Source organism: Neovison vison, chromosome 12 (genome assembly GCF_020171115.1).
Source record: "Neovison vison isolate M4711 chromosome 12, ASM_NN_V1, whole genome shotgun sequence".
NCBI classification, from domain to species: domain Eukaryota; kingdom Metazoa; phylum Chordata; class Mammalia; order Carnivora; family Mustelidae; genus Neogale; species Neogale vison.
The window spans coordinates 125386942-125412183 of NC_058102.1; the positions used below are offsets into that span (position 1 = coordinate 125386942).

The 25242-nt window shown below is 36.5% G+C and overlaps 1 protein-coding gene across 2 annotated transcripts in view; it reads left to right on the forward strand.

The window, feature by feature from the left end:
• SLC39A12 (solute carrier family 39 member 12) overlaps positions 1-25088 on the forward strand; it is an 83253-nt gene extending 58165 nt beyond the window's left edge. For both annotated transcript variants that reach the window (XM_044228291.1, XM_044228293.1), the window contains one exon: positions 24516-25088. In XM_044228291.1, coding sequence (XP_044084226.1) covers positions 24516-24644 — 129 coding nt within the window. In that variant the 3' untranslated portion in view covers positions 24645-25088. The remainder of the gene's footprint in view (positions 1-24515) is intronic.
• Positions 25089-25242: the final 154 nt, after the last annotated feature.

The window sequence follows — 25242 nt, forward strand, 5'->3', positions numbered from 1 at the left end:
ATGGTGCAGGGTGTGGTCCATCTTGGCAAATGCCCTCTACTTGTTTGGAAAGTCCGTGAATGCTGCATTTCTTGGGTGTAAAGTTCTGTGAATGTCCATTAAGTCAGGCTGCTCAATGGTTTTAGTTGTATTTTCACATTTCATACTGATCTTTTTCTCCACGTGATCTGTTAATTATGAAGGAGTGATGCTGAAATATACACCTATGTTTGTGGGTTTACTTGTTTCTTTCTTGTTTTTGTTAATTTTGCTTCATGCAATGTAAGCTCTGTCAGTAGAGGCATGCATATTTAGGGCTGTCCTGTCCTCTTGATTGAATTGATACTTCTATCATGCAGAAGGATCCCTCTTTACCTCTGAGAAAACTCTTTGTCTTAAAGCTTCCTTTGTATGTCATCAACAAATGGAATGGAGTAGAGGCACATCTGCTTTTCTGCTTACTATTTGCACAGAATATCCTGACCATTGCTTTGTCTTCCCCTGCCTATAGAAAGTAAGGGTTGAGGTCTTTTTTTTTTTTGGTAAGATTTTATTTATTTATTTGACAGAGACGGAGACCACAAGTAGGCAGAGAGGCAGGCAGAGAGAGAGGAGGAAGCAGGCTCAGAGAGCCTGTTGTGGGTCTTGATCCCAGGACCCTGCCATCATGACCTGGGCCGAAGGCAGAGGCTTTAACCCACTGAACCACCCAGACGCCCCAGGGGTGAGGTCTTGATAGAGTGTTTGAAGTGTCATGTAATAGAAATGTCTGATACAGTTAACAATGCCTGGAATTCGGCGCCTGGATGGCACAGTGGGTTAAAAACTCTGCCTTCGGCTCAGGTCATGATCCCAGGATCCTGGGATCGAGGCCCACATCGGGCTCTCTGCTCAGCTGGGAGCCTGCTTCCTCCTCTCTCCTTGCCTGCTTCTCTGCCTACTTGTGATCTCTGTCTGTTAAATAAATAAATAAAAATCTTTTTTAAAAAAATGCCTGGAATTAATAGATTAGAATCCATTTATCTTGTCTATCTACTTCCTGCAAATTGTATTTAATAGCTGGATCTATTGGTTTGGTATCTTTTTTGTACTCACATGTTTGCTACGAAGATTTCATGAGACGTGTTCTGTAGAGAATGCTCCCCTCGCCAAGATACCCCTGTCCTCTTCTTGGGGACCTGTGACTATGTTATCTTACATATCAAAAGAGACTTTGAGGATGTGATTAAGGTTTAGGACTGTGAGATGGGGAGATTAGCCTGGATTATGTGAGTGGCCATGTTCTAATCCCATGAGTCCTTAAAAATGGGAAACCTTCCCCAGCTATAGTCAGAAAGAGATGTGATGGCGAAGGAGGGTCAGAAAGATTTGGTTCTCTGACAGACATGGTGGAGGAAAGGGGTCAAGAGTCAAGGAATCCCAGCCACCTCTAGAAGATGGAAAAGGCAAGGAAACAGATTCTCCCCAGGAACCTCCAAAAGAAACCCAGCTCTGCTGAAGCGTTGATTTTAGCCTCGTGAGACCCTTGCTGGATTTCTGACCTCTCGAACTATTAGATAACAGATTATATTGTTTTAAGCCACTAGAAAAATGGTAATTTGTTAACAGCAACCAGAGAAAATGAACATGTCCCTACTACTCCTCCCTAACTACTAACCCTGGTTCAGATGTGTTTGGGACCAGAGACCTCTACGTAGGATAGTCTCATTCTGTTTGCTAACTGTGAGCTCCTTCTAAGAAAATTCTCAGAACTAAAGGAGTTTAGAGGATTTCTCATATTCACCCTCCCTAAGTTTACAAACTTTCTAAACTAGAAGGAAGAGACAGGCCCTGGAAGTATTATTTTTCAGAAGTTTGGGTAGGAGAGACTTTATTTTTAGTAAATGTGATTTATTACTTAAAGAATAAATTAACTCATTTTAAAGAACAGAAGAGGTTATGGCAAGGGAAAGTTTACTTTGAATCAGGAACAAGTTTCAGACCTTTAGGCATTTTTCCTAAGGTTTTAGATCCTGCAAAACTGTTTCCATAACAACGAGCCCATAGAAACCTCAAGGGGTTGTCACCACAGATAGAATTAGAGATGTCCCTAGAACTGGTGGAACTGGACAGCTGCCCAGGACCCCAGTACATGAATAGCACCCATGCTGATAGTGCAGAAGCTATAACTCTGAGAGGTAGGTAGTAGAGAAGGAAGAGCGCTGAGTTCACCAGTTCATACCAAAACAAAATGAAACAAAATTCAGCTGCCCCTCCATGGACATCAAGGCCATCTAAGTTGAGAATAGACCTTCTTTCCAGCCCCCTCCTCAACCAGTCTCCCTGACTACGTAGTTCCTCTGGATCTCTTTCTCTCCCCTCTGTGCTTTTTTGTTGGTTTGTTTATTCGAAGGGATGCTCTTTAAAAATATCTCTTCCTCTTCCAGATGATTACAGATGTTCCTTCCATCTCGATTTCATTTGCATAATAGGGAGTGGAAACTACAAGGTTGAGGGGCAGTCGGAGTATCTCACGTATCTGTCCCCTCTAAGAAGGGTCTCCTTGAAGTAATAGCACAGCCAGACTTTTGCCTGGGCCATTTTCCAATGTCCAAATAATGTTCCTTGAGCAAAAGGCAGGGTAAGAGTATTTGGATTCCGAACTTAAGATCTCTACTTTGATAATAAATCCACACACACAAAAGTAAGATCTGTGTATAAAAAGGATTATCAGCAGTCAGATGATGAGCATGCATTGGCTTCTCGATGTTTATTTTAATTCAGTGAATTTAATAGCTTCTGGATAATGGATTGCACGAAAATAACATAAATTGAAAAAACAGCTGAATTTTTAGTGAGGCTTCTCAGTTTTTTGTAACCGCATGACTACAGAATTAAACTAAAATAGAATTCTCTGCTTTTAGGATATTGATCCTATTTGCATTTCTCTGTTATTGTTTATTTCCAATTTATTGATTTTGATGGACTCGTGCTTTCTCAGAGAAAGCTAGATACGTCCAATGCAATTCAGTCGATAATCACCAAGTTTGTTCTGGTAAAGTCACCAAGTTGGTTCCAGTAAAAGAACTTTCTCCCTCCCAAAAACTAGTAAGCTACCTCTTCTTTGAAGTTTGACAATACCTAGGTGTGATATCCTTTAAAAAAAAAATGCATCCATAAAAGGAGACATTTTATTTGAAAGACATACAAAATAACCTTAATATACCTATTTGCTTCCAACAAATATTGTACTTCAAATCAAAGAGTGCAACTCACATTATTTAAAATACTCTTCTCCTATGGAAAAAAATGAAAGAATTTGAAAACAGTTTCAGGCAGCAAAATTAACGTGAATTAATATGCACGTGATTTAATATGCACAATTACTTCACAAAAGCAAGAAGTATGAATCATTTTTATCAACAATTTTGAAAGATTTTTATTCTCTTTCTCTATAAATCAGTCAAACTCTATGCTTAGAGATTTTCTACTGAGACAATGACTGATAAACCCAATTTTGATAAATGTTGTGCTTTGTGACTTTAAAAAATTGACCACCAGAAACATTTGTATTTTTCTGCCCCTTGTAATTTTTTTTTGCTTCTAGCCAGCCTCTCAAGACATGTAAATACATCTTCCAAAGTAATCCATTTCTTAAGAAAATACGAGAGACGACCATTGACTCTCTTTTCTGAGCTATACAATATACAAGAATTTGTCTAACTGAATCACTTCCCCTAAGGAAAAAAATGGAAACGTGAACTATTAAATAGAGGTTAAAAGAGGTAATATATTTGTCTCTCTGAATCATATGTGGTCTTTGTCTTACAACTCAGTTTTTGAAGGAGGAGATTTATTTTCTAATGTAAACTGCTTCATAAATTCCCTTAGGAAGGTAAGATCGGGAAATTAGAAGTCTATAGTATCCCGTGTTTGAATTTTAAAAAAAAATGTTTTGTTTACTTATTGTCAGAGAGATAGAACACAAGCAGGGAGAGCAACAGGCAAGGGGAGAAGAAAGCTCCCTGCTGAGCCGAGAGCCCAATGTGGGACTGGATTCCAGGACCCTGGGATTATGACCTGAGCTGAAGGCAGATACTTAACCCACTGAGCCACCCAGACATCCCTGTGTTTGAATTTTTAAATAAAATACCTAATGCTGAATTTTTAAAAATAACCTTAAGATAAGCCCCCTCTTTGGTACTTTCACCTGGGTGAACCCTGTGAAAGCTGTAGTCCTTGCTTTCTTGCTTGCAAAGGAAAATTAAAACTGCTGTATTAAGTTGTTTTGTGAAGAGAGCCACTAATTTAAAAAAGACTTGAATTGGAAACAGGACGTGTGTCAGTGGGAACAAATCTCCCAATTTTAGGATATTGTGGAGTCAACATGGTGATCTGTGTTCAGGGTGGTACTATTAGTAATCAAATATGATGCGGTACTATTAGTAATCAAATATGATGCTGAAATCGAATGCACTTCTCTTTTTTGTCATATAGAATCTGTGAATTTTATTTCAAAACAATATTATTATTCCACAACTGCTTTTACACACCATGGAATTTTTAATTCTGTTAAAATGAACATACAATGTTCTATCAGTTTCCAGCGTACAATAGAGTGATTTAACAATTCTGTATGTCACCCAGTGCTCACCTTGATAAGAGTGATTTTTAATTCCCCTGGCCTATTTCACCCATCCCCTCTTGTAACTGTTGGTTTGTTCTCTCTGTTTCAGAGTCTGGTTTTTTTCTTTGTCTCTCTCTTTTTTTTGTTTTTGTTCATTTGCTTTGTTTCTTAAATGTCACATATAAGTGAAATCATATGGTATTTGTCTCTGGCTGATTTATTTCACTCAGCATTATACCCTCCACAATCCATCCATGGTGTTGGAAATGGCAAGATTTCATTTGTTCTATGGCTGAGTGATACTCCATTGTATGTATATACCACATCTTCTTTATCCATTCATCTTTGGATGGACGAGTTGTAAATAATACTGCAATAAACATAGGGGTGCATATATCTTTTCAAATTAGTGTTTTCATATTCTTTGGGTAAATACCCAGGAGTGGAATTACTGGATCATATGGTCATTCTATTTTTAAATTTTTGAGGAATTTCCATACTGTCTTTCAGAGTGGCTGCAATAGTTTGCATTTCCACCAACATAAGGGATTCTTTTTCTTCACATCCTCACCAACAATTGTTGTTTCTTGTGTTTTTTATTTTAGTCATTCTGACAGGTGTGAGATGATATCTCCCTGTGGTTTTGATTTGCATTTCCCTGGTAATTAGTGGCATTGAGCTTCTTTTCATGTGTTTGTTGGCCATCTGGATGTCTTCTTCAGAAAAATGATGGTTCATATCTTCTGCCCATAAAACAGATCATACTTCTAACCTCCTTTATATTTCTGTCAAAAGAAACAACTGAGAAAATGAATTCAATAAAACAAAAGAGAAAATATATCATAGACAAAAGGGTAGATGAGGTTGGAAACCATTCCTAAACTTTCATTGAATTTAAGTCTTAGGAGATTGTTAGAGGCAAGAATTGATAAAATATTTTTCAGCAAATATTCCAAAGAAAATTTTCACCTTCCAGAATATTGAAGAAAGAGAAATCCAGCAGAGCCTTTGAGATTTTATAGTTGGTAAAACCTCTTTATGTGGAAAGGCAACCTTCTTCAGCCAACCTACAGCCAGGGAATCAATCAGATTCCTTCAAGGAAAGGAGACATAGACTTCCCTCCATCATGTAATAGCCGACAATCATAAAGAAATTCAAAGTAGTCCACACTGTAGACTATGAAAAAAAAAAAAGGATTCTAATTCTCTAAAAATGGATTATTTTATGAGTTAATTTCTTGATCCGTTTGGGCTGCTATAATTAAACAAACAAACAAACAAACCCTAGACTGGGTGGCTTGAACAAACATTTCTTCTCACAGTTCTGGAGCCTGGGAAATCCAAGATCCTGGGTGCTGGCAGATTTGTATCTGATGAGGACCTGCTTCCTGGTTTGCAGATGTCTGTCCTGCTGTGTCCTCACATGGCAGAGTGAGAATTCTGTTAAGTATATTCACATTGTAGTACAACCTTCATTTATAGAACTCTTTTCGCCTTCCCAAGCTGAAACTCCATACCCATTAAACAAACACTAACACCTGATTATCCCTGCCCCTATTCTCTAGCAACCACCTGTTTACTTTCTGTCTCTATGAATTGGACTATTCTAGGTACCTCATTTGGTTGGATTCATACAGTATTGGGCTTTTTGTGACTGGTTTATTTTACTCAGCATGAGATTGTCAAGGTTGATCATTGTCAGCATGTGTCAGAATTTCTTTCCTTTTTAATGCTGAACAATATTCCATTGTATGTTCACACAACATTTGGCTTATGCATTTATCCATCAATGGACATTGAGTTGCTTTCTTGGCTACTGTGACTAATGCTGCTGTCAATGTGGGTGTACAAATAGATCTTAAAGTCCCGGCTTTCAATTTTTTTATGTATATATCCAGAAGCAGAGTTGCTGAATCATATGGTAATTCTAACTTTAATTATTTGTTTTCCATAGTGACTGCATCATTTACCTCCCAGTATCTCTGTAACTTCAGCAACACTTGTTGTATTCTGTCATTTTTAAAATAACCATACCAGTGGATGCAAAGTGATATCTCATTGTTTTCGTTTGTATTTCCTGAATGAGTAGCGATGTTTTTTAGCATCATTTCATGTACTTATTGGTCATTTTTGTATTTTCTTTGGAAAAAATATGTATTCCAGTCCTTTGATCATTTTGTTTAGATTTTTGTGAGTGTGAGTTGTAGGATTTCTTTACTTATTTTAGATATTAACCTCTTAGCAGATGTGAGATTCACAGATAACTTCCTCCTATTCCATGTGTTGCCTTTTCACTCTGTTTATAATGTCCTTGTATGCATGAAAGTTTTTTGTGTTGGTAAAATCAAATTTAAGCTATTTTTCCTAACATTTTCTTCCCTGAGCTTCTAATGACATATCCAAGAAATCATTGTCAAATCCAATGTTATGGAGATTTCTGCATGTTTTCTTCTAAAGGTTTTATAGATTTAGGTCTTTGATCCATATTGAGTGAATTTTTGTATATGGTATAAGGTAAGAATCCAATTTCATTCTCTTATATGTGGATACCCAGTTTTCCAATTCCTCACATTGAAAGGGCTGTTCTTTCCTTTACTGGATTGTCTCTCAGAAGTCTTGTCAAAATCAATTGCCTGTATTTGCAAGAACTCATTTCTGGGCTCTTTATTGTATTCCATTGGTCTGTATGTCTGTCTTTATGCCAGGACCACACTCTTAATTATTGTAGTTTTGCGATTAATTTTGAAACCAGAAAATGCGAGACCTTGAACTTTGTTCTTTTTCAAGATTGTTTTGGCCATTGAGGGTCCCTTGAGATTTTTAAAAATTAATTTTAAAATAGATTTTTCCATTTCTGTAAAAAAATCATTAAGAATTTGATAGGAATTGCAGTAAATGTGTAGATCACTTTACCTAGTACTGCTATCCAAGCAATATTAAGTTTTCTAATCCATGAACATGGGATGTCTTTCCCTTTATTTGTACCTTTTTGATTAAGTTAATTTGTAAGTATTTTATTCTTTTTGATGTTATTGCAGATGAAATAGTTGTCTTAATATCCTTCCTTCTCAAAGTGTTCATAATTTGTGATAGAAACACAACAGATTTTTGTGCTGATGTGTATCATACAACTGCTAAATTTTTAATCATGTTTTAACATCTCAGAAATAAAAAAGGTATTGGCACTGGGTAACAAAGTTTTACTTATCAGAAGGACATGTTTTATAAGCAGTAATTTTTAAAAGATTTTATTTATTTATTTATTCATTTATTTGACACAGAGAGAGAGATCACAAGTAGACAGAAAGAGAGGGGGAAGCAGGCTCCCTGTTGAGCAGAGAGCCCAATGCAGTGCTCGAAACCAGGACCCCGAGATCATGACCTGAACTGAAAGCAGAGGCTCAACCCACTGAACCACACAGGTGCCCCTATAATCAGTAACTTTTAAATATAATACTATAGTGAATACAGTTTTTTAAATAAAGACATTTATAAGTCAGAAGATTTCCATCATTAATCACATGAGGTCATTTCTCTCTTTTTTTTTTTTTTTAACTCACTAGAAACAGAAATCTGCCTCAATTTTTTTTTTTAAAGACTGTACTTATTTATTTGAGACAGAGAGAACACACGCAGAAAGGAAGGGCAAAGAGTGAGGGAAAAGCAGACCCCTGAGCTAAGCAGGGAGCCCAATGTGGGGCTCGAGTCCAGGACCCTCAGCTCATGAGCTGAACTGAAGGCAGCCACTTAACAGACTGAGCCACCCAGGTGCCCCCAGTAACATTTTTTTTTCCAATTTATTTATTTTCAGAAAAACAGTATTCATTATTTTTTCACCACACCCAGTGCTCCATGCAAGCTGTGCCCTCTATAATACCCACCACCTGGTACCCCAACCTCCCACCCCCCCGCCACTTCAAACCCCTCAATTGTTTTTCAGAGTCCATAGTCTCTCATGGTTCATCTCCCCTTCCAATTTACCCAAAAGCACATACCCTCCCCAATGTCCATAACCCTACCCCCCTTCTTCCAACCCCCCTCCCCCCAGCAACCCACAGTTTGTTTCGTGAGATTAAGAGTCACTTATGGTTTGTCTCCCTCCCTATCCCATCTTGTTTCATGGATTCTTCTCCTACCCACTTAAGCCCCCATGTTGCATCACCACTTCCTCATATCAGGGAGATCATATGATATTTGTCTTTCTCTGCTTGACTTATTTCGCTAAGCATGATACGCTCTAGTTCCATCCATGTTGTCGCAAATGGCAAGATTTCGTTTCTTTTGATGGCTGCATAGTATTCCATTGTGTATATATACCACATCTTCTTGATCCATTCATCTGTTGATGGACATCTAGGTTCTTTCCATAGTTTGGCTATTGTGGACATTGCTGCTATAAACATTTGGGTGCACGTGCCCCTTTGGATCACTACGTTTGTATCTTTAGGGTAAATTCCCAGTAGTGCAATTGCTGGGTCATAGGGCAGTTCTATTTTCAACATTTTGAGGAACCTCCATGCTGTTTTCCAGAGTGGTTGCACCAGCTTGCATTCCCACCAACAGTGTAGGAGGGTTCCCCTTTCTCCGCATCCTCGCCAGCATCTGTCATTTCCTGACTTGTTGATTTTAGCCATTCTGACTGGTGTGAGGTGGTATCTCATTGTGGTTTTGATTTGTATTTCCCTGATGCCGAGTGATATGGAGCACTTTTTCATGTGTCTGTTGGCCATCTGGATGTCTTCTTTGCAGAAACGTCTGTTCATGTCCTCTGCCCATTTCTTGATTGGATTATTTGTTCTTTGGGTGTTGAGTTTGTTAAGTTCTTTATAGATTTTGGACACTAGTCCTTTATCTGATATGTCGTTTGCAAATATCTTCTCCCATTCTGTCAGTTGTCTTTTGGTTTTGTTCACTGTTTCCTTTGCTGTGCAAAAGCTTTTGATTTTGATGAAATCCCAAAAGTTCATTTTTGCCTTTGCTTCCCTTGCCTTTGGCGATGTTCCTAGGAAGATGTTGCTGCGGCTGAGGTCGAAGAGGTTGCTGCCTGTGTTCTCCTCAAGGATTTTGATGGATTCCTTTCTCACATTGAGGTCCTTAATCCATTTTGAATCTATTTTTGTGTGTGGTGTAAGGAAATGGTCCAATTTCATTTTTCTGCACGTGGCTGTCCAATTTTCCCAGCACCATTTATTGAAGAGGCTGTCTTTTTTCCATTGGACATTCTTTCCTGCTTTGTCGAAGATTAGTTGACCATAGAGTTGAGGGTCTATTTCTGGGCTCTCTATTCTGTTCCATTGGTCTGTGTGTCTGTTTTTGTGCCATTACCATGCTGTCTTGATGATGACAGCTTTGTAATAAAGCTTGAAGTCCGGAATTGTGATGCCACCAACTTTGGCTTTGTTTTTCAATATCCCTTTGGCTATTCGAGGTCTTTTCTGGTTCCATATAAATTTTAAAATTATTTGTTCCATTTCTTTGAAAAAGATGGATGGTACTTTGATAGGAATTGCATTAAATGTGTAGATTGCTTTAGGTAGCATAGACATTTTCACAATATTTATTCTTCCAATCCAGGAGCATGGAACATTTTTCCATTTCTTTGTGTCTTCCTCAATTTCTTTCATCAGTACTTTATAGTTTTCTGAGTATAGATTCTTAGTCTCTTTGGTTAGGTTTATTCCTAGGTATCTTATGGTTTGGGGTGCAATTGTAAATGGGATTGACTCCTTAATTTCTCTTTCTTCTGTCTTGTTGTTGGTGTAGAGAAATTCAACTGATTTCTGTGCATTGATCTTATATCCTGACACTTTACTGAATTCCTGTATAAGTTCTAGCAGTTTTGGAGTGGAGTCTTTTGGGTTTTCCACATAGAGTATCATATCATCTGCGAAGAGTGATAATTTGACTTCTTCTTTGCCGGAAATCTGCCTCAATTTTATCCATGTTTTTCTCTCTTTCCTCAATTATTGTTATATGAATAGGTAAACATGCATTGGTGAGAATATGTAAATAGAAGAAATCTTTATTTTTTTTCTGAAAGTTAGAAGGGAGAATGTTAAATTCTTATTGAAGACTGTATGACAAATTTAATCCTTGCATGATTTTTCCTTTAGTAGAGCAACTTCCTTGTCAAACTTATAAAGTCCATGAGAGTGAATGCCAGATACAATCTTGTTTACTCATTAGGACTAACATAGGTTGTTTACAATTCAGTTCATCTAACGGTTATTGAATGCATGAGATGATCACTGCTATGAAGAAATAGCTTATGTATGGCTGAATGCTGTCAACAATCTGGGAGAAAAGCAAAAAGGTCATGTGTTTGTTTCTGTGGTTGAATACTTACTAAAACAAGTAAGTTGGTCAGCTGACAGAAGAGAGAAGAAAGACAAACAAAAATCAGTCTATCTATTTTTATTGGGTATATAAAGGCCAACAGCCTTTCTAATTTATCAATTTTTCAGCAAGTTGTGATCTCATGGATAACTTCCTCAGAAAATTTTCTTGGAGACAAAGTATGTATAAAGGATCATATCGACTGAGTGTTCAGTTTTGCAAACACTGGGTGAAATTGTAGGTGTCATTAAGAACCATATTATGGTTCTTCTATTTAATGGAAGAACTCCTACATGTCTCTTTGTAATCATTTCTAGATAACATGTTATTAATTAATAATTATAAAATAACCCTTCAAAATCAAAAGAAAGTAACAAAAAAACCCCTTCAAGATCAAAATAAAAATTGATTGCCTTATTAACATTGTCATAAATATGTGGATGAGTGAATATGCAAAGATCATTTTTTTCCTCATGCATTTGACAATATACAGATGTTCCAGTGTCTCTTTGTAGCAATAATGATCATTTGAAAAAAAAAATCTAGATATAGTAGTGGTATAAGACTGTGGAAAATATTTGGCAAAAAAAAAAATCCTTCTGTCCTGAGTATAAATAGAAGACTTTGAAATGACACTATCTAGTTTGACCTAAGCCACTAAATAGTCCAGTAACTCAAAATATGCTTTAGTTTTTCCTTCTTTTCCTTTTTTTCTATTTTTAGATTAATAAGAATGTGTGGGTAGAACAGAAGAAATATAAAATGATCCATAACCATTATAATTCTTTTCCCAGTGGGCCTATACTTCTACTTCCTTCTAAGAGTGTTTCTTTAATTTATCTAGTGATAGGGGTGCCTGGATGGTTCAGTCAGTTAAGCATCTGACTTTGGCTCAGACCATGATCCCAGGTCCTGGGACTGAGCCCTGCTTTGAGCTCCCTGCTCAGCGGGGTGTTGGCTTCTCCTTCTGTCCCTCCACATATCGTGCTCTCTCTCTCTCTCTCAAATAAATAAAACCTTTTAAAAATTTATCTGGTAACTTAGATAATCAGCTTTTTTTTTTTGTCTGTACTATCTGCAACAGTGGTCACTCCCCATGTACGGCTGTGTCATCAAGCACTTGAAGTGTGGTTAGTATAACTGGGAAATGGATTTTCTTTTAATTAAAAAACTTTATTTCTTTTAGAGCAGTTGGAGGTTCATGACAAAATTGAGTAGAAAGTACAGAGAGTTCCCAAATAACATCTGACCTATACATGCATACCTTCCCCCACTCTCAGCATCCCACACCACAGAGGTACATTTATGATAATAGATGAAACTACATTGACATGTTATTATCACCCAAAGTCTGTAATTTACATTTGGATTCATGTGTGGTGGTGTATATTCCATGGGTGACCCTTGTAATATCATATAGAATATTTCCCCGCCCTAAAAATCCTCTGAATTCTGCCTCTTCATCCATCCCTTTCCTTGAAACCACTAACTTTTTTTTTTTAATCTCTGTAGTTTTGCCTTTTCCAAATATAATGTAGTTGAAATCATACAATATGTACATTTTGAAACTGGCTTCTTTCACTTAGTACTATGTTTTAAGTTTCCTCCAGGTTATTCCCTGGCTTCATACCTCATTTCTTTTTAGCATTAAATAATATTGTCTGGATGTACCACAGTGCATATATCCATTCTCCTACCAAGAACATCTTGGTTGCTTCCAGGTTTTGGCAACTATGAATAAAACTGCTAATAAATATCCATGTGCAAGTTTTTGTATGAACCTAAGTTTTCTGTATACTTAGGAAGATACCAAAGAGTATAATCATTGAGTCATATGATAAGAATATGTCTAATTTTATAATAGATTTCCAAGGTGATTGTACCATTTTGCATTCCCATCAGTAATAAATGAGAGTTCCTATTGCTCCAGATCCTTGACAGCATTTAGTGTTGTCAATGTTTGGATTTTGGCCATGCTAGTAGTTGTGTAGTGATATCTCATTGCTGTTTTCCCTTGAAATTTTCTAGTGACATATGATGTTGAACACCTTTTCATGTGCTCATTTGCCATCTGTGTGCCTTCCTTGGGGAAGTGTCTGTCTATTCAGGTCTTTTAATCATTTTTTAAAAAAAAACCGGGTTGTTTCTTATTTATGTGTTTTAAGAGTTCTTTGTATGTTTTGGATAGCACTCTTTTATCAGATGTGTCTTCTGCAAAAAAGTGTTTCCAGTCTCTGGTTTATCTTTTCATTTTCTTGACATTGTCTTTCACAGAGAAGAAAATTTAATTTTAATGAAATCAACTTATCAATTATTTCTTTCATGAATCATGTCTCTGGTATTATATTTAAGAAGGCATCACTATACCCAAGGTCTTCTATGTTTTCTCCTTCGTTATCTTCTAGGAGTTTCCTGGTTTTGTGTTTTCCATTTAGACCTATAAGTCATCTTGACTTAATTTTTGTGAAGGGTGGAAGTTCTGCATACGGAGTCATTATAGGGTTTTTTTATTTTTTCACGTGTGGCTGTCTGATAATTCCAACACCATTTGTTGACAAGACTATCTTTGTTCCATTTTATTATTTTTGCTCCTTTGTCAAAAACCTGTTGACTATATTTATGTGATTCTATTTCTGGCCTCTTTATTCTCTTCCCTGGATCTGTTTTTCTATTCTTTCACCAGTTCCACACTGTTGTGATAGTTTTTATAGTAAGTCGGAAGATGGATAGTGTCAACTCTCCAACTTCATTCTTCTTTTTTTTTTTCCAGTTTATTTATTTTCAGAAAAACAGTATTCATTATTTTTTCACCACACCCAGTGCTCCATGCAAGCCGTGTCCTCTATAATACCCACCACCTGGTACCCCAACCTCCCACCCCCCCGCCACTTCAAACCACTACATAATCCTTAAAGGGACTATCCACCAAGATGATCTAACAATTGTAAATATCTATGCTCCCAATATGGGAGCAGCCAATTACTTAAGAAAACTGTTAATCAAGATAAAGAGTCCTATTGATATGAATACACTAATTGTAGGAGATCTTAACACGCCTCTTTCAGAATTAGATCATCGAAGCAGAAAATCAATAAAGAAACAAGAGCAATGAATGACACATTGGACCAGATGGACCTCATAGATATATACAGAACATTCCACCCTAAAACAACAGAATACTCATTCTCCTCAAGTGCACACGGAACCTTCTCCAGAATAGACCACATACTGGGTCACAAATCAGGACTCAACCGATACCAAAAGACTGAGATGATTCCCTGCATATTCTCAGATCACAATGCTTTGAAACTGGAGCTCAATCACAAGGAAAAGTTCCTAAGGAACTCAAACACCTGGAAGCTAAAGACCACCTTGATTAAGAATGCTTGGATCAACCAGGAGATCAAAGAAGAACTGAAACAATTCATGGAAACCAATGAGAATGAAGACACTTCGGTCCAAAACCTATGGGATACAGCAAAGGCGGTCCTAAGGGGAAAATACATAGCCATCCAAGCCTCCCTCAAAAAAATTGAAAAATCTAGAACACATCAGCTGTCTCTACACCTTAAAGAACTGGAGAATCAACAACAAATCAAACCAACTCCACACATAAGAAGGGAAATCAACTTCATTCTTCTTGAATATTATGGTGGCCATTCTGGGTCTCTTGCCTCTTCATATAAATTCTGGAATCAGTTTGCCAATATCCATGAAATAGTTTGCTGAGATTTTGAATGGGATTGTGATGAATCTATAGTAAGAACTGACATCTTGACAATATTGAGTTTTCCTACCCAGGGACATGGAATATCTCTAGATTTATTTAGTTTGTCCTTGATGTCTTTTACTAGAATTTTATACTTTTCCTCATATAGATTTATACATAGGTATCACACTATTTTTGGTACTAATATAAATGGTATTGAGTTTTTAATTGAAACTCCACTTGTTCTTTTTCTTCATATGTAAGAATTGACTTTTGTGTAGTAACATTGTATCATGCAACCTTGCAATATGCACTTATTCTAGGAGGGTTGTTTTTTTTTAATGATTCTTTTGGATTTTATACCTAGATGGCATTTTGGGGGTATTCTTTTCTTTCCTTTTATTCTCTTATTGCACTCACTAGGAATCCCAATCTGATGTTAAAAAGAAGGGGTGGGAGGGAATGCTCTTACTTTGTCCCTGATATTAGCATTAAATTTTCTGCATGATGTTACCTGTAGGGTTTTTTTTAGATGCTCATTATGATTTTGAGGAGGTTCCTCTCTTTTCCTAATTTGCTGGGAGTTTTTATCATAAAAAGATGTTCAATTTTGCCAATGCTTTTAATGCATCTATTGATATTTTCTTAACCTGTTGATGTTGTAATGTAGATCACAGTAACTGATTGTGGAATGTTGAACCAACCTTGTATAATTGAATAAATCCCACTTGATTGTGGTGTATAATTCTTTTTATATATTGTTGGGTTCAATCTTCTAATATTTTGTTGAAAAGTTTTGCATCTCTGTTCTTAAGAAGTATTGCCCTATAGTTGTTATGTGATGTCATTAGTTTCCATATTAAGATATTGCTAATCTCATAGAATGTGTTGGGAAGTATTCCCTCTGCTTCTATCTTCCAGAAAAGGTTGTAGAGAATTGGTATGATTTCTTCCTTAAATGTTTGGTTGAATTCACTGATGAATAACCTTTTGGAAGATTATTAATTATTGATTCAATTTTTAAAGTAGATACAGGCCTATTCGAATTGTGTATTTCTTTTTGTGTGAGTTTTGGCAGCTATGTTTTTCAAGGAATTGAAAACTTGTGGATATTGATCAAACTTGTGGATATTGAGGTATTCATAACATTCCTTTATTATGCTTTTATTACCCTTGGTATTTGTAGTGATATCTCTTTGATTTCTGATATTAGCAATGTGTGTTTTCTTTCTTTTTTTTTTCCTTAGCCTGTGTAGAGGCTTACTGAGTCTGCATGATTGATTTTAGATTTTTGCTCTTTTCTGATCTATGCATTCAATGCTACAATTTTGCTTTACACACTTCTTTCACTCTGAGCCCCACAAATTTTGATAACTTGTATTTCTTTTTTCTTTTAGTTCAAATACTTTAAAATTTTTCTTGAGATTTCTTTATTGACTTTTGTGTTATTTAGAATTATGTTATTTAATTTCCATGTATTTGGGGATTATTCAGCTACTTTTCTGTCACTGATTTCTTGTTTAATTCCATTGTTAGCTGAAGTAGACATTGTATGATTTCTATTCTTTAAAATTTATTATGATGTGTTTAATGGCTGAGAATGCAAACTATCTTGGTGAATATTCCATGTGAGCTTGCAAAAACATGTGTATTCTTCTGTCATTGGATGAAGTAGTTTACAGATGTCAATAATATCCAGTGGATTGATGGTGCTCTTTAGTTCAACTGTGATCTTAACGATTTTCTCCTGCTGGATCTGCCCATTTCTGAGAGAGTGGTGTTAAAGTCTCCAATCGAATAGTGGATCCTTCTCTTTCTCTTTGCTGTTTTGTCCATTTTGTTTCACATATTTTAATACCCTGTTGTTAGGTACACACATAATAAGGATTGGTCTTTTGGAGTATTTAGTCTTTTTTCTTTATCTAATGGCCATCTTTTTTTTTTTTTTTTTAAAGATTTTATTTATTTATTTGAGAGAGAGAGACAGTGAGAGAGAGCATGAGCGAGGAGAAGGTCAGAGAGCGAAGCAGACTCCCCATGGAGCTGGGAGCCTGATGCGGGACTCGATCCCGGGACTCCAGGATCACGCCCTGAGCCGAAGGCAGTCGTCCAACCAACTGAGCCACCCAGGCGTCCCATCTAATGGCCATCTTTATACTTGACACCATTCTTTGCTCTGAAGTCTGCTCTATCTGAAATTAACATAGGTATTTTGCTTTCTTTTAGTTAGTGTAATGTGATATATCTTGCATCCCTTTACTTTTTAATCTGTATGTGTCTTTATATTTAAAGTGGACTTCTTGTAGACAGCATATGGTTGGGTCTTATTTATGATCCATTCTGAAAATCCCTGTCTTTTTTTCAGTGTATTTATCCCACTGGCATTTAGAGTGATTATTGGTATAGTTGGATTAATAGCTACCGTATTCGTTACTGTTTTCTAATTGTTGCCTATTATTCTTTGTTTCTACTTTTGTCTTCAACACTTTTTCTGCCTTGTGATTTTAGCTGAACATTTTATACAATTCCATTTTGAATCACTTATTAGCACATTAGTTATATTTATTTTCCAGTATTTTAAGTGGTTACATTTATTTATTTATACATTTACAAGTAATCCAGTTCCACTTTCAACACTACTTTATGGGTAATAGAAGTACCTTATAATATTGTGGGGGTTGTTTTTTTTTTTTAAATATATTATTTATTTATTTGTCAGAAAGAGAGAGACTGTGTGTGTACAAACAGGCAGAGGCAGAGAGAGAAGCAGGCTCCCTGCTGAGCAAGGAGCCCAATGTGGGACTCGATCCCAGGACTCTGGGAATCATGACCTGAGTGGAAGGCAGCCGCCCAACTGACTAAGCCACCAGGTGTCCCTGGATATTGTATTTTGAGGGTTTTTTTTTTTTTTAAGTCTTTCTTCTCTCTGGTTTTCAATTTTGGAAGTTTCTACTGTCATAGCTTCAGACGCAGAGTTTTTCCTCAGCCATGTGCAGTCTACGAATGAGCTCTTTATTCTTCATTTTTCTTGTAGCACCTTTTATCTCTGACATCTCTTTTTTATTCTTTCTTAGAATTTCCATCTCTCTGTTGATACTATTTTTGATTGTTTATGTTGTCTCCTTTTCCCATTAAAGGCTTTGCCATATCATAGTCTTATTTTGTTTTGTTTTGTCTTTTTAAGCTCCTGGCCTGATAATGCCAACTTTCCTGCTGTATCTGACTCTGGTTCTGATGGTTGTTCAGTCTCTTCAAACTGTGTTTTTTGGTTTTCATGTAATTCGTGTTACTTTTGTTGAAAGGAAGATGTAATGTTCTGGGTAAAAGGAACTGTGGCAAATAGTCCTTTAATAATACTGGAGTAAGGTATGGGGAGAGGGGAAGCATTATATAGGTCTTTGATTGGGTCTTGGTATTTTGGTGAGCTGGTGCTCCCAGATGGTGAACTTCTTGTCTCCTCCCTCTTTAGGTGGAAGAGAATGGCAAGAGGGGGGTGAAATTGAGCATTTCTCTTTAGTAGGTAGGATAATAAAACTCTAATAAAACCCCAAAAGGTTAGGCTCTGATAAAATAGTTTCTCTTAAGAGAAGTCCTTGTTAAGATCAGAATTCTCTGGCATATTTCAAAATAGCTCCTTTATCTTCCTCCTGATAAAAGCATGAAGGGATTTTCCTCCCAATACTCTCTGTGAGAATTCAGTAGAGCTCCTGGCAGAAAAATTCCACAGAAGTGAGGATTAAGACTTAAGGTTGGGTCCCCCTAGATTTTTTTACTTTTAGGCTTATCTACACTGAATCTAGTAGTTTGTCCATTACAGTTTATTTCTCTGCCCTGGCACTGGTTTCTGGTTATAGGTTTCTGCTCAGGTATACTGGATTCTCTATATACACTCTTCTTTCTCTTCAATGTTTGGGGAAGCCCTTTGATCTCGCTTTTCTGTCATATCTGAGGAGAGCTGTTGATTTTTCAGTTTCTTCATCTTTTTTACTTGTTGCTGGGTGAATTGATGACTTTTAATCTTCTATGACATACCAGAAACCAGAAGTTCTATTATTAAATTTTTAAGTGTATAGTTTGCATATGCAAACAGATAGTTGCAGATTTGCAAGCCAAATCATGACTTTCACTAACAAATTTCCATCTTTTTCTCAGATGTGGGTCTTCTGCAAGGACACAATTAAGCTCATTACAGATGTGACAGTAAGAGCAGACCCACATCTGAGAATATGTGCCCCTAGAGAGATTAAGCTTTACTAGGACAGCCTACAAAATAAGTTTCTGAGATTTTCTCTCATCATATTTCTAGGAACAAGAATGACTCCTCTTAGCAAATGCAAATGGATACATAACTCAGTGTGCACAAAGGATTTTAGGAGTCTTCTGAAAAGAAGATGGTATAAGTCAGTTATCAAGGGAGCTTCACGAATGGAGGAGCAAATCATTTCTCTTGAAAGTTGATAATGCCAAAAACTCTGCATTCCTAAGAGAGGAAAAATATATGAATGATAATCTTACCTGCAATGGAGACATCCACCGAATGTCTTCAGCAAGTGAATGTTGAATATTTATATTCAAATTGTAAATTTTTCATGGTGAAAGGACTTCGGGTTTGTTTGTTTGTTTGTTTTTAGTGTTTATAAGAAGCATCAGATACAGAACTTTCTTTGTCAGTATGTACATTTATGAGAGATCTTTAACACCAACAAGAAACCAGTTTCAGATTACAGATGGAAGTAGACAGAGAAGGCTTTGCATGGCAAGATTTTGAAGCTTAGATGTGTAAGGAGAAACCAAAAACCCAAGTTCTAGAGAATGTTTTATAGATCATCCTCCTTTGTGATGTCTTCACTAGTATATAATTAATTGCATAGCACAAGACATTAGAATTTATCCAGTTTCTTTCCTGATGGGTTCTAACACTCTTCATGAGCATTGCTTTTAAAACGTCAGCTTGACTATGAATACAGTTATGGGAACTGCCTCGAATATAAATTATTTACTTAATATCGCTTTCTAAAATGTTCAGAAATTCTAATTACCGGTTGGCTATAATACCTACATCTGCAGACAAGTTAGTCACTGCGTAGACTTGGTGCATCTCAGGGAATTTCTCTCCTGTGTCTGATTCAGATTAAAACAATGGCATGATAAAGGACTATCTTTTAGTTAAAGATTTTCTTTTTTTCTCTCTCTTCTTTTTCCCCTCTCATTCTTTTTCCTTTTTTTTTTTTTTTTTGCCAGAAAATTATAATTCCTTGACTGCCATGTTTAGGCATCCACTGACTTGAGTTGGGGAACTTGCTAAACATTGCAGGTAAAAAAGAAAATTATTTTCTACCTCAAGGCTTCCAAGTTTCTGGAAGAAATCTAAAAAATATGTATCTCTTGGCTCTATCTCTGGCAAAGGTGTTTTGCTAACATTTCTCTTTTTTCCTGACCTTTTTCTTCAGTTAACATACTCTATCCATCATTTCACCCCCTCTAGTCTTAGGGTATAAATCAAGATCTATAAAATTGTTCAATAAAATAATTTAATTGCCCAGGAGGTAAAGGAGGTTTTCCTCTCTTGAAATCCAGGGGAAAAATGGGGGCAATAAAACTGACATCTGGAATTTCTTTAAGAGAAAAAAACAAACTATATGCCCTTGAAAATTAGTTCATATGGATCTTTATTTTCCTTCAAAATTTACTTACTGAAATGATAAAAAAAAATGTGGGTAGATTCAAAGGAAGTGAAATGCTGTAATCAGACATGGTTGAGATTTGGCATTTTACATTTGTATCTTTTGGAAAGACTTTTTGTAAGACTCTCTGGTATTTTGGTGTATATCCAAGAGATATTATGATTTATATGTTCATCCATAATCATTCAAAAAAAGAGCCAAGTATTGTCTCAAAAGCAGGCTTAGCTGGATTTTCTTACCAAGCCCATTTGTGTACAGACACGAGAAGTTCAGATAGACCACCCAAATTAAGATGATCCATGTCAGAATGAGACTCTCCCTAAACTTTTTTTTTGAAATGCTGATTTTCATCATTTGTCCATTTTTATAGGCTCACAAAGCTAGTCTTTTTTTAAATAGCTTTTTCAAGTACACATTTTCTGCCTTAAAAACAGAATCAATAGCATGATGTCTTTTATAACAAAAGCAGCATGATATCTATATGTTGCAGAATATGTTTTCATTACATGCAGTGACTTTTATGTCTATTTGAACATTGTTAGCTTTGATATTTCCACTTTTTTCTAATTAAGTGGAAACGTGTTGGTCATAATAGAGATGAATTTCAGGCAGAGAGCTGGTCTTTATAGTTCTTTAGAAGGTGGAAGAGGAACAGTAAAGTATCCCCCAAACCAAGAAAGCATGGTGAGAGCAGAAAATGAAGCAGACCACTCCATATAGTTTACACAGAATTTTATTTAGGATAATTTACTGATAGGGGGGTGGGCAGGCAGTGATACATGGCAGCATCATAGTTATTCTTTGCAAAATCCAGACCTTAGTACACCAGTTATATAGAGGGAAAACACAGAAGTTCATTGTCATGAGATCAAAGTGTTCACATGCACTTCCAAGGGCTTGCATGCCCCTAACTGACACCTAAGCTTTAATTAGATCTTGGGCATCACCTGTGCATCAGGAAGGAGAAAGACTATGTTATCTCTAACAGAATCATGGGAAACCAAAACAAGCTTCCCCCAATCTCAGCCTTAGTGGGCATGTCTAGGGCATGTATATTAATCTCCAAGAGGGCCAGAACATATAGCCCTAAGAGAGCTCACTGAACAAACATGAACACAATGGAGGGCCAAAGATGGAGTCAGTGCTTTCTGCATTCCTGTGGTCCTCTACAGTAATGAGATGAGCTGGCTTCTTGTCCTCATTCTGATGTCACATCTATGTGACTGAGTAAGTTATTATCCTCCTTGAGCCATTGTTTCCTCCTAAATAAAAGGAGTTTAATACTTTAGTAGGAAATGAGGGTGCAGGATTTAAGATAGGGCATGACAAAATGGATGTCAGTGAAAGTAAGTGCCGCATACAACCTTCAGCCAGAGCATCCTGAAGGAGTTCAAGGAAACGATGAGCTGCTAGAAGCCCCACCTACATGGATGGCGAGTTCGTAGAGGCAGCCATTTTGATTAAAAAGTAAAAAGCAGGGACCCTGCTGCAAAACTTTCCAGAAGATATTACATTCATGTGACTCGTGACTCCTGGAGCTGTAAAAATCCTCATGGTGTTTTCTTGTGGATAATACCATTTACATACTCAGAGTCAAGGATTCTTGGTTTTTTTACTGGGAGTGGGGACACTGACAGAGCCTGGAAACTTCTAAACACATTTATTCAATTTTATTGTGTGTCACACACTATAAGCCAGTAGCTGGTCTATAAACTTAGGCTAGTTTGAAAAACAATAGGTCCAAAAATTATTTTTAAAAATTGTGGCATTTTGGGATTTAGTTGGGACAGAAACTGATGGAGATTATGAATTAAGTCCCAAGACGCTAATTTAATCTCTGCAGTTTTGTACCTTAAACATTTTGGCTATTAAGTCTAGCTGATTAAGACCTACATCTTTCCAACCAAAGACCCTGAGTAGATGTTTGCAGCAAAGATGGAACTTCAAAAATGAGCTTTCTAAAATGTAGGTTAAGACATAGGTGATTTGAAAATGCATCTCAAGTTCTATGTTTGGAACTAGAACTGTTTTTACCAGCATGCTTTGTATCTTGGCTGAAGTATTTTCTCAACAATATACTAAAAACAATCATGATGGTTCATCCAATTATTCATATTATAGGAGTATTTGCCAAAAAAAATCTTTCTAGAAATTACCTCTACTTCATCAGAGAGGAACAACAGTCAGATGGCACCAGATGTAGTACACATAAGACAAGTTGTTAATTCATCCACATCTTGAGGATGAATATTAATTACCTTCTTGAAAAACAAGGAGAAGGAATTACACAATGTCTTAGTATATTTGGAAATAAGGTTAATCAAAGTTTGAGCCTTTTTGTGACCAGAGATGGCATAATTATGTCTCACAGATGGTCTGAGAGACAAATCATTGAGATAGAAGGAAACTGGTCACCTATGTTGTCTGGCTTTGAAGTAAACACTTGGAAATTGCTTACAAACTCCTGAGAATCAGCTGTCTTGGAACCTCCAGTGCATGTATCTTGTTAATCCCTCAAGAGAACCATCAATTGCCAGCCCTTTGGGAATGCTCTATGGATTTTCAAAATGTCATTTTAAATTTATAATAGATAATGAACCATACATACATACTTTTTACTATAAAGTAGTATGGGTAAGCTTATGTTTAAACATGGCAGATAAAGACCAAAAGGACACATAATCTGTTTAAGGTCATCCACCCAGGACAGCATTTCTGGATCCTACTTAACCTTTTGGTCCACTGCTCCATGTGAGGGTGTGAGATAGCAGATCACAATAACCCTCATCCTCATCCTGTCAATTTCTCTAATTAAAAGGGAGAAACAACCATCTCAAGCATACCCAAAGAGAACATTCAGGATGCTCTTGGACAGGTATTAAAAAAAACAAGTCTACCTAGAAAAAGAATACATCAACTTTTTATTGCCATAAATCTAAGACCCTTGCATATTTTACAAGTTTTAAACTTGTAAGTTTTAAACCTTTTTCTTGCTGTAAATACCCTGGTAGTCTCAAACAGGTGATTTTTTTTTAACCCCCTGGGGACCTTGGGACAACATCTGGAGACATTTGTGGTTGTCACAACTGGAGTCAGAGGTAACAGCTGACATCCATCAGGTAGAATCCAGGGATGCTGCTGAACATCCTTTAACCCACACAAGAGCCCCCATAACAAAGAATTATCCAACCCAAAATGTCAATAATGTCATGGTCCAGTGAGGTTTTCCCTCTACATTGACTTAAGCCGGTTTCCCAGTAGAAAGGACTATGTCATGCAAGAGATACGTCACTCTCTCCTTTACATAATGAGGGATTCAAAGGAATAGGAGACAGAAACATAACGGGAATGAAAGCTACAGCATAGGGAATATGGTCACTGGTATTCTAGCCTTGTAAGGTAGACCATTGCTACATCTGTGGTGAGCACAGTAGAACATACAGAGATGTGAAATCATTATGTTTGTCACTCAAAACTAAGGTAATAATGTGTGTCAAGTGCACTTCAATTAAAAAAAAAGTGAGTCGTGGAACACGACACCAAAAACTAATGATATACTGTATGGTGACTAACATAATGAAAAAAAATTAAAAATAAATAAATATAAAGAGATTAAAAAAAAAAAAAAAAGGAATACATTGAGCTGCTTTTCCCCCAGACTCTCATGAGAACATTTTCTTCCACGTGGTGTTAAAGCCATTCCACTAAAAAAAACAGCTGCCACTTGCCTCTCTGAGAGTAAAATACAGCTTTAGGGCATGATGTCTCTATTGTTCTGAAGGTCAGGAAGACCTTGGTGATCTCTTTGAAAGGAAACAAATATGTGCTTCGTAACAACCAGTACATCTAGCGGCTTCATAAACCTAGAAGAAGAGTCAAAAATAATACTTTATTATCTATTTCACATTTAAGCACTCTCAGAAAACCAAAGTAAGAAGGATTGGGTTTGCTTTAGGCTGATAACTATGTCATTTTAAGACTTCTGGCAATGCTACGATCCTTCTAACCACAGCTGAATGACTTAATTTATCTTACACTTTTAAGTTTTGGTCAAGAGTAGGTATCAAGCATTTTGTAACTGTTTTGGGAATTTGAAAGGTTATTAAGTTCTGAATAACAGAGTCTCTCATGTTTTCCCACCAAACTTTTCCCAGCAGTGAGTATATCTGGATCTTATTCTGGTTTTTTATTCTTTTTTTAGCTTCCTGAAATGACTCATGTTCAAACACGGCGACCCTGGTTGATGTTTCTCCTGCAGAACTTTGGGCTGACCGTAGGTTGGCTTTCTCTCTTACTGTTGGCTATATATGAACAAAATATTAAAATATAAGCTGAGAGTCTCAAAATCCTTCAAAAATGAATTTATACAGCTTCATTTTGTTTCTTTCCTTATACTCCAGAGTGGCTTGTAAATTAAGCATTTTTATCTTCCAGAAATGCTATGTGTCTTTTAGTTCATTAACTTATTAATTTTATGATGCACTTTTGTTTTGGGATATAAATGTCAGGTTGTCCTCAACTGAAATTTTGGTGTCAGTGCCCAGCACCATGATGGAACGCCTCTCTTTTTTTTTTTTTAGTAATTAGCCAATTCTAAATTAATGCTGGTAAACTTTCAAACAATATTGTTTTGCCAACAAAGAATGTTTGCAGTATTTGAAGTGGACAAACGCCTGCTGAGATCAAGTCTGGCTGCAACTTCTTTGATGTCAATAATATTCTTCGGCTTGTAAGACATTAAACCATAAGCAAAATAAATTACAAACAAATGTAATAAAGTCTAGTGTTGATGTGATGATTTGTGTGACCTTCTCTTACTGGGTGTCAGAATCTGAGTCAGTTCTTGCAAAACCGATATAATGCGGTTCACCTGGAAGCATTATTCACTGGCTCATAAATGCATATAAATCAGCAAACTCCGGAACCCT